This window comes from Danio aesculapii, chromosome 20 (genome assembly GCF_903798145.1).
Source record: "Danio aesculapii chromosome 20, fDanAes4.1, whole genome shotgun sequence".
Taxonomy (NCBI): domain Eukaryota; kingdom Metazoa; phylum Chordata; class Actinopteri; order Cypriniformes; family Danionidae; genus Danio; species Danio aesculapii.
Window position 1 is genome coordinate 50,205,736 of NC_079454.1, and position 13,299 is coordinate 50,219,034.

Below are 13,299 nucleotides of genomic sequence, written 5' to 3' on the forward strand. Positions count from 1 at the left end.
AATATTTCTGAAGGGGCTGCTGACATGGAATTGAACCAAGATTTTTTACTATTTTTAGACCAGCGCAACCATAATTTTCCCGCTTTATGCCACGTTGTTTAAATAGTAAATCCACTTGCGCTGCTTTGTGGACTCAGGGGTGTTCTGGTCTAGAAAGGAGGTGTGTTAAGGGACATTGTTGGCACATTGCTATTTTGAGAAACTAAATTAAGACTGCGCAATTGACCAGCTGAGAGCAGGTCTAAAGTCCAACACTTACACATTGCTTAATACACACAGGATGTACAGCAATACATCCTGTAGTGAGGTTCCACCGTTTCCTCACTCCACAAAAGTAAAGGAGTAAAGTAAAGAGAAAGTAAAGAGGTTGAACGGAGGAGGTGCGTTCTTTATCCTCACGCTGCAGATGCTCTGTTTAACTGTTTTTTCACTAGTGAAGCGTTCAGTTTATCCACTCACAAAGTCCGCCAAGTAAATAACAAATGCACCATGGCTTTGGGTTTCACCGCTTGATGAAAATGATTGTCTTAATATTTCACGAGCTATTGAGAGGCTGTTGAGACTGTAAAATTTTTATTAAAAATAAGTTTAGCAGTAACCCATAATTCACAATAACAACTCTATTACATATAAAGCTAATTTAAAAGTAGCAATAATCAGAATTATCAATGACAATAATAATGTCCAGCTTTAATGGTGCTATTGTTCGTGTTCAGTGCTCAGCAAAATGAATATTTTTATCTATTTCACAATTAATACAGACAATATATATTCCAATATTAAACAAAACTGTTTAATAAACAGCTCCAGTGGGGGAAAGAAGTATTGAACAAGTCCTTTTCCTGGGAATAATATTTCTGAAGGGGCTGCTGACATGGAATTGAACCAAATTTAGGTAAAAACATAACCAATACAAACAGAAAAATAAAACAACCCAGAAAAAATCATGATAAATGGGTTATGTCTAATAACAATTTAATGAGACGAGGAGAAAGTGCTGAACTACTGAAATGTATTTTATATAAAAGGCTTTAGCTTAAACGAGTCTCTCATATGGAGAATGAAGTCACACGCAATGCATTTGAGCTGAATATGAAACAGGTACACCTGTACAGACACCTTTATCATCCATGATCATAGAGATACTGTAGCCAACTGATCAATAATTCTTGTAACAGCCACTGGAAAGGAGGAAAGTTTTTGTTAAAAAGTTTGGGAAAAACCTGAGGGATACGTTTGTTAGACAAAAGAGGCTATGGCAAAAGTGGAGACCCATGTACACACTTACAGAAATCTGTTTTTCCATCAGTCATAGGTTTACACTGAAGTATTTATTACAATTTTAAATTTAAAACAATTAAATAGTTACAACACTAAAATTAAGGAACAAATTATTACTTTGATAACTGGAAGGGAATATTTGAACCTATCGGTTTAAAATATACTGATGCCCTGTTTTTCTAGGCTTTATTGGTGATAATGGTCAGGAATGTTGGACCATTATTGTCTTTTTAGCATAAGTATAGGACAGAAACTAAATTTTAAAAAAAACAAAAAAACATCTTATTAGTAAGTGTCCTTTTTTTTCTTGCCATGATAAAATATATATTTGTAGAGCAACTCATGTTCTCCTCTCATTATGATATTTTAATAAACTTTAATAGGTAAAACTGTCCGAGATATACAACAAAAGCAAGTGATGCATCAAAGTTTGATAAAAAAAATCTTGAATGTTTATAAAAATCTTTATAATCATTAATTTATAAAAATACTAAAATAATTAGCTAAAATCTTCAATAATATTAATGATATGACCTAGTTCTGTAAACGTTCTACTTCACTGTTTATCCATCTGTCTTTACGGTCATTTGCTCTTGACCGCCCCCTGTCCTTTTAAAGAATATCACAATGGCAAACGTGGCAAGTATAAAAGCGACCATTTCGCGAGGTGCGCGCAGTCAGTGGAGGTCTGCGATACGGCGCCAGGCGAAAGTATAAATCCAGCTTTGCAACACCTTGCAATACTACATCAGCTTAAGTATCACGATGCCACGTAGTATTGCGATACTGCAATTCATAACTTAAATTATAAAGAAAAATGTCAGAAATACTATATTTTACATGTTATAATAGGTCTGGAATTTAATTCATAATTCCCTAATTCACTTCACCTAAAATGTATTCATTATTTTTATTTTGTTGATAACTGAACAACAAAAAATACATTAAAATAAAGATACAAATTAGAAAAAAATTTGTTACAAAAAGCATTTTCCCAACAAAATTAGGGCTATATGAGTGGTCAATAATAGTTTCAATGTTTTCTGTCGCTATTTTGGGTTTTTCATCTATTATTATTTTTTTTTCAGTCTTAACTATCCAACAATCTTTGTGAGTCGTTCTTTTTAAGAGATTATCACGGTTGTTGTAGTTACTAAATCATATTGAGAGGAACAGAAATGTAATGATTCAGATGTGCGTTCGAAACGTCAGAAAACATCAGAAAGCTTGCAACCTTAAAGGGATCCTCGGACTATTAAAATAAAACGTTCCATTGTTGCCCAAATGTGTGAGCATTTTAGTGACTTTTTCCACATGCAACATTATCTATTGTATATAGACCTTTAATGACAATATTACGGTTTACAAACTACAGTGGCATCGCCAGTATTTTGGAACCATAGTACTACCATATTACCGGTAAACCGTGCAACCCTGCAACAGAGTGTAAAATCTTGATGGTTCTGTGGGTCTCGTCTTTTATATCTGAGCATTATTTTGTATTCTCTTTTGTATTTAGATTAGGGGATTGGCTGGGCCATTCTACAGCTTGATTTTCTTTCTCTGAAAGCATTTGAGAGTTTCCTTGGCTGTGTTTTGGACCATTGTCTAGCTGAAATGTCCACCCTGGTTTCATCTTCATCATCCTGCTAAAGTAGATGTTGGACTGAGGCAGCTGATATTCATTCACACTGAAGAAGGGCAGAGGCTTGCTAAAGAACTACTGAGAGATTTCAGCTGCTGTCTGGGCTTTCACTGCCTTTCTACACCTCCCTTTCTTCATGTGTTCAATACTTTTTACCTGTGTCGTTTCATGTTATTACACACAACTTCATTTGTAAACTAATTAGTTTTGTTTTCTTTGCATATATGGATTTCTTTGGTTGTCACCAACATCTGGTGAAAATTTTAAGTCAATGGCAGCTTTAGAATTATGTTTTCTGAGAAAAATGGTGACGTGTTCAATACTTATTTCCCCCACTGTATATCCATATATATATATATATATATAAAGGTAGCTGAAACTAATATATTACATATGGACTTTGATAATGTTTGGTATGAGCTAGACTTATGTAAACAATGTAATTAGAGTCATAGCATAGTTCTTGTCTTTCATTTTTGGGGTGACATTCATTCATTCATTCATTTTCTTTTCAGCTTAGTCCCTTTATTAATCAGGGGTCGCCACAGAGGAATGAACCGCCAACTTATCCAGCATATGTTTTACACATGCCCTTCCAACTGCAACCCAACACCAGGAAATGGAGTGACATATGACAACAAATCATTCAGTGCCATTTTTCAGAGATTCCAACTAACATGTGTTCACTCACCCGTATTCCAGCTGGTCCGATAGGCCCGATGGCACCAGTCGGTCCTGGTGGACCCTTAGAGAAAGAATGGAGGGAAAAAAAAGAAGCTTAAAGCAACAATCTCACTTGCCAGAGCCTCACACCGGTTTCACATTAGCACAGGTCGCTTACCTCCGACCAAACAAACGAAACTCTACTTTACACAAGCGATTCCCCTCAACACACAACACATCCCTCCGTTTCGTTCTAGCTGGCTTTTATTCTCATTGTCAATGCTGCGTCTCCTTTGATGTCTTGGCATTAGATTTACAGGGCACTTAATATATTCCAGATCCGTTTTACTGGCCGTTATAAACCCCGGCTGCATACTCTGCAAGTCATTAAATGCATGTTGTTATAGCAGCTCCTTCACCTGCGCGCCTCTTCATTAAGACTGATCCAGCATCACACAGTTCATCCTGGAGGACTTACAAAATCACAACGCTGCCCAATCACAACAACCCCCAGCCTCCGTTCACTTTTTAATTGGTTAATTAAGTCAAATAAACGTCTCGTCTGCTTTTAAACAGGATCTGCTGAATGCTGCCAATGTTTTTTTGTTCTCAGGAACAAGTTGTTGCCTCGCATTAGCGTTCACTTCTGTGTTTGCTCTGTGAATGATCTGATTTGTCTTATAATCATAATCGCCCTGTAAATCTTCCAAGCGTTTTGTAGATGAAGTGTTCATCTGTTTTAATAATGGAGGCTTTCATGTTTGACAATTGAGAAAAATCTATATAAATGAAGTACATGAGCCCTTCAGACATCATACAGTATATAAACTGACTAACTATATAAACAGACTGTAATTCATTCATTTTCCTTTCGGCTTAGTCTCTTTATTAATCAGGGGTTGCCACAGTGGAATGAACCGCCAACTAATCCAGCATATGCTTTATGCAGCGAATGCCCTTCCAGCTGCATCCCAGCACTGGGAAACAGACTATAATTATTAATAGAAATTAAAGTTACTTATTCGTTAGTTATTATCTCGTTTTGCAGCTTTCAAGTCACATTGAACAGTGATTTATTCATTTTCCTACAGCTTATTCCCTTATTTATCAGGGGTCGCCACAGTGGAATGAACCACCAACTATTCCAGCATATGTTTTACGCAGCGGAGGCCCTTTCGGTCGCAACCTAGTACTGGGAAACACCCATACACTCTTATTCACACACACACACTCATACACTACAGCCAATTTAGTTGATCCAATTCTCCTATAGCGCATGTGTTTGGACTGTGGGGGAAACCGGAGCACCCGGAGGAAACACACACCAACACAGGGAGAATGTGCAAACTCCACACAGAAATGCCAACTGGCCAAGTCAGGACTCAAACCAGCAACCTTCTTACAGTGAGGCGACAGTGTTAACCACTGAGACTGTGCCACCCTAAAGTGATTCATTCATTCATTCATTTTCTTTTCAGCTTTGTCCCTTTATTAATCTGGGGTCGCCACAGCGGAACGAACCGCCAACTTATCCAACATAATATGTAACTCACAGTTATATTACTTAGTACTAAATTAATCTGATATTTAAATCCGAATATAGCACACATACAGTTGAAGTCAGAATTATTAGCCCCCTTTTTAATTTTTTTTAAATATTTCCCAAATGATGTTTAACAGAGCAAGGAAATTTTCACAGTATGTCTGATAGTATTTTTTTCTTCTGGAGAAAGTCTTATTTGCTTTATTTCACCTAGAATAAAAGCATTTTTTTGGTCAAAATTATTAGCCCCTTTAAGCTATTTTTTCCCACTGTCAACAGAACAAACCATCGTTATACAATAATTACCTAATTGCCCTAATTACCCTAACCTGCCTAGTTAACCAAATTAACCTAGTTAAGCCTTTAAATGTCACTTTAAGCTGTATAGAAGTGTCTTGAAAAATATCTAGTCAAATATTATTTACTGTCATCATGGCAAAGATAAAATAAATCAGTTATTAGAAATGAGTTATTAAAATTATTATGTTTAGGAATGTGCTGAGAAAATCTTCTCTCCATTAAACAGAAATTGGGGAAAAAAACAGGGAGGCTAATAATTCTGACTTCAACTGTATATACATATATAGGGGTGTGAATAATTTTGGTCTTGACTGTATACATAGTTGAATGAAAAATGATTAGCCCCCTTATGAATATTTATTTATTTTTCATAATAATAATAAATCTCCCAAGTGATTTTGAACTTGAGTAATGCAAGAAAAAGTTCATATATTTCCAGTTTTATTTCTTCTTCAAGAGAAAGTAATTTTTTTAAGGTTAATATTATTAGCCCCCTCAAGTTATATACGTATAAACATTATATATATATATAATTGTATATATAAAGATATACAATTGAATTCAGAATTATTAGCCCACTTTTGAATTTTTTTTCTTTTTTAATTTTTTCCCAAATGATGTTTAACAGAGCAAGGAAATTTTCACAGTATGTCTGATAATATTTTTTCTTCTAGAGAAAGTCTTATTTGTTTTATTTCAGCTAGAATAAAAACAGCTTTAATTTTTTTAAAAGCAATTTTAATGTCAAAATTATTATCCCCTTTCAGCTATATTTATTTTCGATAGTCTACAGAACAAACCATCGTTATACAATAACTTGCATAATTACCCTAACCTGCCTAGTTAACCTAATTAACCTAATTAAGCCTTTAAATGTCACTTTAAGCTGTATAGAAGTGTCTTGAAAATTATCTAGCCAAATATTATTTACTGTCATCATGACAAAGATAAAATAAATCAGTTATTAGAGATGAGTTATTAAAACTATTATGTTTAGAAATGTGTTGAAAAAATCTGCTCTCTGTTAAACAGAAATTGGGTAAAAAAACAGGGAGGCTAATAATTCAGGGGGCCTAATAATTCTGACTTCAACTGTATAAAGACATTTCTATATATAGAAAAAGACTGATGGTGAAATATGATGAAACATATCATTTTTATTTATTTATTGTTCAATTTCAAATTATCATTATTATTCGATTGGCTACAGAACAAACCACTGTTATCCAATGATTTTCCTAATTAACCTAACTTGCCTATAGTTAACCTAATCAATCTAGTAAAGTGTTTAGAATACATTTCATGATCCTGCAAAATAATCATCATGGAAAAAAGAATAAATAAATGATTTATTAAAGCTATTATGTTTAATAACTAGTCTAAAAATCTCTGTTAAACAGCATTTGGAAAATATTTGGAAAAAGGAAATTGACTAATGATTTTGCCTTTAGCTGCAGATTTATAAAACAAATCTTAATGGTCCTAAATTATGTAAGGCAATCAGAAAAAATAGAGCATTATTGAAAGTTATTACATTTAGTGCTGAAAGGGATAGCTCACCCAAAACTGAACAACTTTCACTTGTCACAAACCTGTTTGAGTTTCTTTTTATTCTGTTGGACACAAAAGAAGTTATTTTGAAAAATGTTGCAAACCTGAAACCATTGACTTCTATAGTATTTGTTTATCTTACTATGGAAGTCAATGGTTTCAGGTTTCCCAATAACTTATTTTGTGTTCAATCGAAAAAGGAAACTCATAAAGGTATGAAATCACTTGAGGGGGGTAGTAAATTGTATTCAATGTTCATTTAATGAGTAAATATTAATTTTTGGGTGAACTACTGTATTAAGCCGTGTGGACGTTTATGATGTGTCATTTGAGTCTAAATGATTTTAGAGATCACTAAGCATTCTGCTAAACATCTCCTTAATATAAATAATAATAATAATAATAATAATAATAATAATAATATAGCTTAATATAACTATATAATAAAATCATATAGTTAAAAAAATCCTTTACAATATATAGTGCAACTCAAAACAATTTAAACCACCCTTCACATCTCTTGCATAAGATAATACACTGTAAATGCGATTAATTACTTTATTTAAATAAAGGGAGTAAACCTGTTGTCTTAAAAGCAACAAGTTGAACTTTAAAAAATGAGTAATCCTTTGTAACTTTGACTTATCTTCATTTTTATAATTCATATATTCATTTTCCTTCAGCTTAGTCCCTTATTTATCAGGGGTTGCCACAGTGGAATGAACCACCAACTATTCCGGCATATGTTTTACGCAGTGGATGCCCTTCCAGCCGCAACCCAGTACTGGGAAACCCCCATACACTATCGCATTTACATACACACACTACAGCCTATTTAGTTTATACAATTATCCTATAGCGCATGCGTTTGGACTGAGGGAAACCGAAGCACCTGGAGGAAACCCACGCCAACATGGGGAGAACATGCAAACTCCACACAGAAACACCAACCACCAGCGACCTTCTTGCTGTGAGGAACAGTGCTAACCACTGAGCCACTGTGCTGCCAATTTTCATAATTATGCACATAATTGCTTTACTTAATAATTTTAAGACAATTTGTTTACTCACTTTATTAGATAAAATCAACTAATCACTTTAAAAACAATAGCTTTACTCAGTTTTTTTAAAGTGTACCTGCTATCTCTACAAAACCAAAACTCAATGACGTAATTCCCCTTCCAGAAAAGCTCCAGCTCCAAACAGTCCAACAAAAACGAGTTAATTGGAGAACCACTAAGTGGCACTGATTAGGAACTGGGCTAAATTACAGCCACAACCTACATTTGATCTGGTGGCGTGATCTACAACTATTGTTCTCCCAGCATTCCCCCCTCCTGAGTTATGATCTAACGTTTGCCACATGGAGTGGGTCCAGAGAGGTAGCAGAGAGAGAATAATCCTCCTGTTTCCCCCTAACACTCGGCTGCTGTCCAGAGAAACACTTACTTTCTGTCCAGGTAAGCCAGCATCGCCTGGATCCCCCTTCGGACCTTGACGACCCTGTGTGAAGAAAGGAAAAGGGCTGTCAAAAGAGGGTCCAAATTCTTGGTAAGAAGCTTCAATGAGAACAAAACAAAAACGAAACTATATATCAGGTCAGAGAACAAGGCATGAGTGATCTGAGAGATTGTCTTACTCTAAAAACAAAACAAAAAAGATGGAAAAGTATATTTATAGAGGATGCCAAGGCATTGGTATATAATTGAGACAGTATACAGTTGAAGTCCAAATTTTTCGCCCTCCTGTGATTTTTTTTTTTTTCTTTTTCAAATATTTCCCAAATGATGTTTAACAGAGCAAGGAATTTTTATAGTATTTCCTATAATATTTTTTCTTCTGGAGAAAGTCCTTTTTGTTTTGTTTTTTACGGCTAGAATAAAAGCAGTTTTAAATTTTTTTAAAAAACATTTCAAGGTCAAATTATTAGCCCCATTAAGCAATATTTTTTTCTGATTGTCTACAGAACAAACTACTGTTATACAATGATTTGCATAATTTCCCTAACCTGCCTAATTAACCTAGTTAAGCATTTAAATATCACTTTAAGCCGAATACTAGTGTCTTTAAAAAATCTAGTAAAATATTATGTACTGTCATCATGGCAAAGATAATAAAAATAGAAATTAGAAATTAGTTAATCTTCTTTCCATTGAACAGAAATTGGGCAAAAAATAAACAGGGGGATAATAATGACTTCAACTGTATGTTTAGGATGATTAGGTTTCTTAATATTGCTTGAGTGTCTTCTTCAATGGAAATGGCGGTTCATATTAAAAGTGCAAAAAATATATAGCTGCAAGCAGCAAATCCGGGTTCAAATGTTTTAGGGTTGTAAGCTTTGTTTTGTAGTCAAACAAAACAAAACAAAACAAGACAGAACTAAACTAAACAAAAATGGTGTAAATAATTGCAGCAGTATATGTTCTGGATGATTGGATTTCTTAACATGGTTTGTGTCTTGTTCAATAGAAACGGTGGTTCATATTAAAAATGCTAAAAATATATAGCTGCAAGCAGCAAAACCGGGTTCAAATGTTTTAGGGTTGTAAGCTAATTTATTTGTCATACCGCCTGAAATAATTTTTTTTTTTTTTTTTGTAGTCAAACAAAAAACAAAACAAAACACAAAAAACAAAACAAAACAAAACACAAAACAAAACAACACACAAAACACAAAACAAAACACAAAAAACAAAACAAAACACAAAACAAAAAACAAAACACAAAACAAAACAAAAAACAAAACAAATCACAAAACAAAACAAAACAAAACAAAAACAAAAAAACAAAAAAAAAAAAAAAAAAAAAACACAAAACAAAACAAAACAAAACAAAACAAAACAAAAACTAAACTAAACTAAACTAAAATGGTGTAAATAATTGCAGCAGTATATGTTCTGGATGATTGGGTTCCTAACATGGTTTGAGTCTCTTCAATAGAAATGGAGGTTCATATCAAAAATGCTAAAAATACATTTCAATGTTCAAACGTTTAATTATATATAACGACTTATTTACCATGCCTATAGAAAACCATCATACCCCTTTGAAATAATGACTTTATTTGTCATACAGCCTGAAATCAAATCACCTTCCAAATAACTTTTCCAGCCTTTGAAATGTTTTTGTAGTCTCCTCTACTAGCCTGTGCCTTTCTCCAACTTTTGTAAGCAGGGTGTAATGTAAGTAAAGTTATCGATATTCACAAGGCATCATGCGATAACATCATTTTCTATAGGCACTGTATCAATTAGGAAGTCTCTAACTACTTTAATCAACATTGAACAATATGATATTAGACAGTTTTATTAAGATTGAGAGAAAAACCTACAGCTAGCTTACAGAAGAATAATTTTCAAATGATGGTGAATGTTTAATTAATGGCTTGATTGAAAGCAGTGTGATGCCGGCCACTAGCGTAATGATTTATAATCCAATCTTACTCAGATTGGTAAACAACAAAATTTCAAGTGTTGTGCACATTTTCTCTGGGTGACCCAAGGGTTTCAGATATGTAACGAGTCTAGAACAGGGGTGCCCAAACTTTGTCCTGGATGGACGGTGCCCTCTATATTTTAGCTCCAACTTCCTTCAACACACCTGTCTGGAAGTTTGTAGTATACCTAGTAAGAGCTTGATTAGCTGGTTCAGGTGTGTCTAGTTGGGGTTGGGACTAAACTCTGCAGGACACCGGCCCTCCAGGACCGAGTTCGGGCACCCCTGGTCTAGGAGATTTGGCCAAAAGAGACTATTTATTTTTAATATATTAGCCCTTTTAGAAGTGCTGGGTTATTTAAATCCAAATTGTGTAAAAATTGAAGCAACCCAAACATTGGGTTTAATTTGGTCCTATTCATTTAATTTAAAAACATTTAAATGTTTTTTGTAGTCTTCCCATACCTGTGCCTATCAACAACTGGCAACCCGATGGTCTTTTGAAAGCAGGTTGTAATGTGAGTAAAGGTATAGATTTTCTCAGGGTATGGTGATTTTCTATAGGCACTGTATCAATTAAGAAGTCTCTAACTACTTTAATTAACATTAAACAATATGATTTTAGACAGTTTTATTAAGACTAAGTGAAAACCTACAGCTAGCTTACAAAAGTAGGATTTCAAATGATGGTGAATGTTAAGTTAATGGTTTGATTGAAAGCAGTGTAATGCCGGCCACTAGCGTAGTGATGTATGAATCGATTCTTACTCATACTGATAAACAACAGAACTTCAAGTATTGTTGTACACGTGTGTTCGGGGTGACCCAGGGATTTAAAATATGTAAAGAGTCTAGGTGATATGGCCAAAAGAGTCCATTTTTATATATTTTAGCACTCTTAGAAATGCTGGGTTATTTAAACCCAAATTGGGTAAAACATGGACTAACCAAAACATTGGGTTTCATTTGGTCCTATTAATTTGATTCAAAGAATTATAAATGTTTTTTGTAGTCTTCCCATACTTGTGCCTTTCTACAACTTTATCCCTGAGGTCTTTTGAAAGCAGGGTGTAATGTGAGTAAAGGTATAGATTTTTGCGGGGTATGACGATTGTTGTGCACTTTTGCTCGCGGTGACCCAAGGATTTCAAATATGTAAAGTCTATTTTTCAGTCTACAACAAAGAGTCTAGGAGATATGGCCAAAATTGTCCTTTTTTATTAGCACTCTAGCACTAATATGGTTATCTTTACAGTTATTATCAAGGCCTTTAAGTCTGCAGAATTTATATAATTTCACTATAAAGGTGCAGTCACATTAGTGAAACTTTAACCAAATTTCAGAAGCAGATCATTTGCAGGCCACTAGTGTAATGACATATGAAACAATTCTTACACACTAAGAAATGTTGGGTTATTTAAACCCAAATTGGGTAAAATATGGATTAACCCAAACATTGGGTTTAATTTGGTCCTATTAATTTAATTTTAAAAATTAGGATTAGTCCCTAATACACTCAGATTTGAGTTGAAATAACCCAGCATTTTTTAGTGTGGACTCATATTGGTAAACAACAAATATTCAAGAGTTACCAAGTGATTTGTGCATGTCTTTCACACAAAACTCCAAATCATGTGGATTTCTGAGTAAAATATCAACACTAGGGCTGCACGATATTGAAAAAACCTGACATTGTAATGGGAACACATCAATACAGGAATAAACACTGAAATCTGCCCCAGATGACTGGAGATCAAACTTGGAAATCAATAATCATTCTTGAGAGATTGGGGTGATCTTGTTTGAAGAGTGCATCTGCGTGAAAAACTGGAATTAAAATCACACTAATATTTTGTATTGTGACTATTGTTAAGTGAATAATATAACACAGGCTCTCTGGAAATACACGCTTCAGCCTACAATAGTTTGTACATTTTTTTTGTCATACACCAATATTTTTTTGTCATACACCAATATACACAACTTGACTTTGTTTCACAGACAAAAACACAACCCTAATCAGGTGTGTATAAGAAAGTCAATAAGAAAACTATGTGCATAACTCGAGAACCATAGTAATGTCAATAACAGTTGTCATGCAGTGTCATAAGTGTCATGCAGGGAATTCCGGCAAAGTAAATTTCACCGTATACTGTATATTAAGGACACTTATTGTTAAAGAGTTTTTTTAAACATATTTTTACAGCAGCTTTATTACAGTATTTTTTCTGCATATATACATGTATTTCTTTTTCAATTTAATTAAATCCAACCTTTCGTGTAATATTGCAATAACAGATGGTTCGCCATATCATGCTGTGCTAAACAGTTCGCCACCCATTAAGCCAGAAGATTTAAGCTTTCACTCAAACAGAGCAAGTTACACTCAGACGTTTAACACTTAGTCTTTTTGGTTTGCCTCAAATTCTTAACCCAAGTATGAGCAATAATAACAGTGATTGCTTGCAAACAGCACTAAAACACAGCAGCTGAAACCGAGAGGGGAGTAAATCCAGAGAGATTTGTGAGCTAGCAGCAGGATCAGGCGGTTTTAAGTGCTCTGATGAGTGTAAAGCCCCCAGACACGGAGGAATGCTGAATCTGGAGCTCGCTGCCATAATTATGCCTCCGCCACATCTATAATAAATAGCCTGAATAATCCCTGTTTGGTGTGCGGAGGGATTTACGTTCGACTACTGACATCCGACTGTGTGAGGAGACAATGGTGGTTTGATGAAAACTGAGATGGACTTACAGCTTCACCAGGGATAGAGCGTCCACTTGGGCCCTGTGGTCCTGGAGGACCCATTGGACCCGGCATTCCCATCTCTCCACGTGTGCCGACGGGACCCTGAGGGAACAAGCAGTGTCAGTGTAC

At 34.6% G+C, this 13,299-nt stretch overlaps 1 protein-coding gene across 1 annotated transcript in view; it reads right to left on the reverse strand.

Moving 5' to 3' along the window:
* The window catches only part of col12a1b (collagen, type XII, alpha 1b), a 219,651-nt gene that overhangs the window by 4,258 nt on the left and 202,094 nt on the right, over window positions 1-13,299 (reverse strand). Inside the window, exons 68-70 of the mRNA XM_056480643.1 lie at window positions 13,177-13,272; window positions 8,433-8,486; window positions 3,618-3,671 (exon numbers count right to left, since the gene is read on the reverse strand). Coding sequence (XP_056336618.1) covers window positions 3,618-3,671; window positions 8,433-8,486; window positions 13,177-13,272 — 204 coding nt within the window. The remainder of the gene's footprint in view (window positions 1-3,617; window positions 3,672-8,432; window positions 8,487-13,176; window positions 13,273-13,299) is intronic.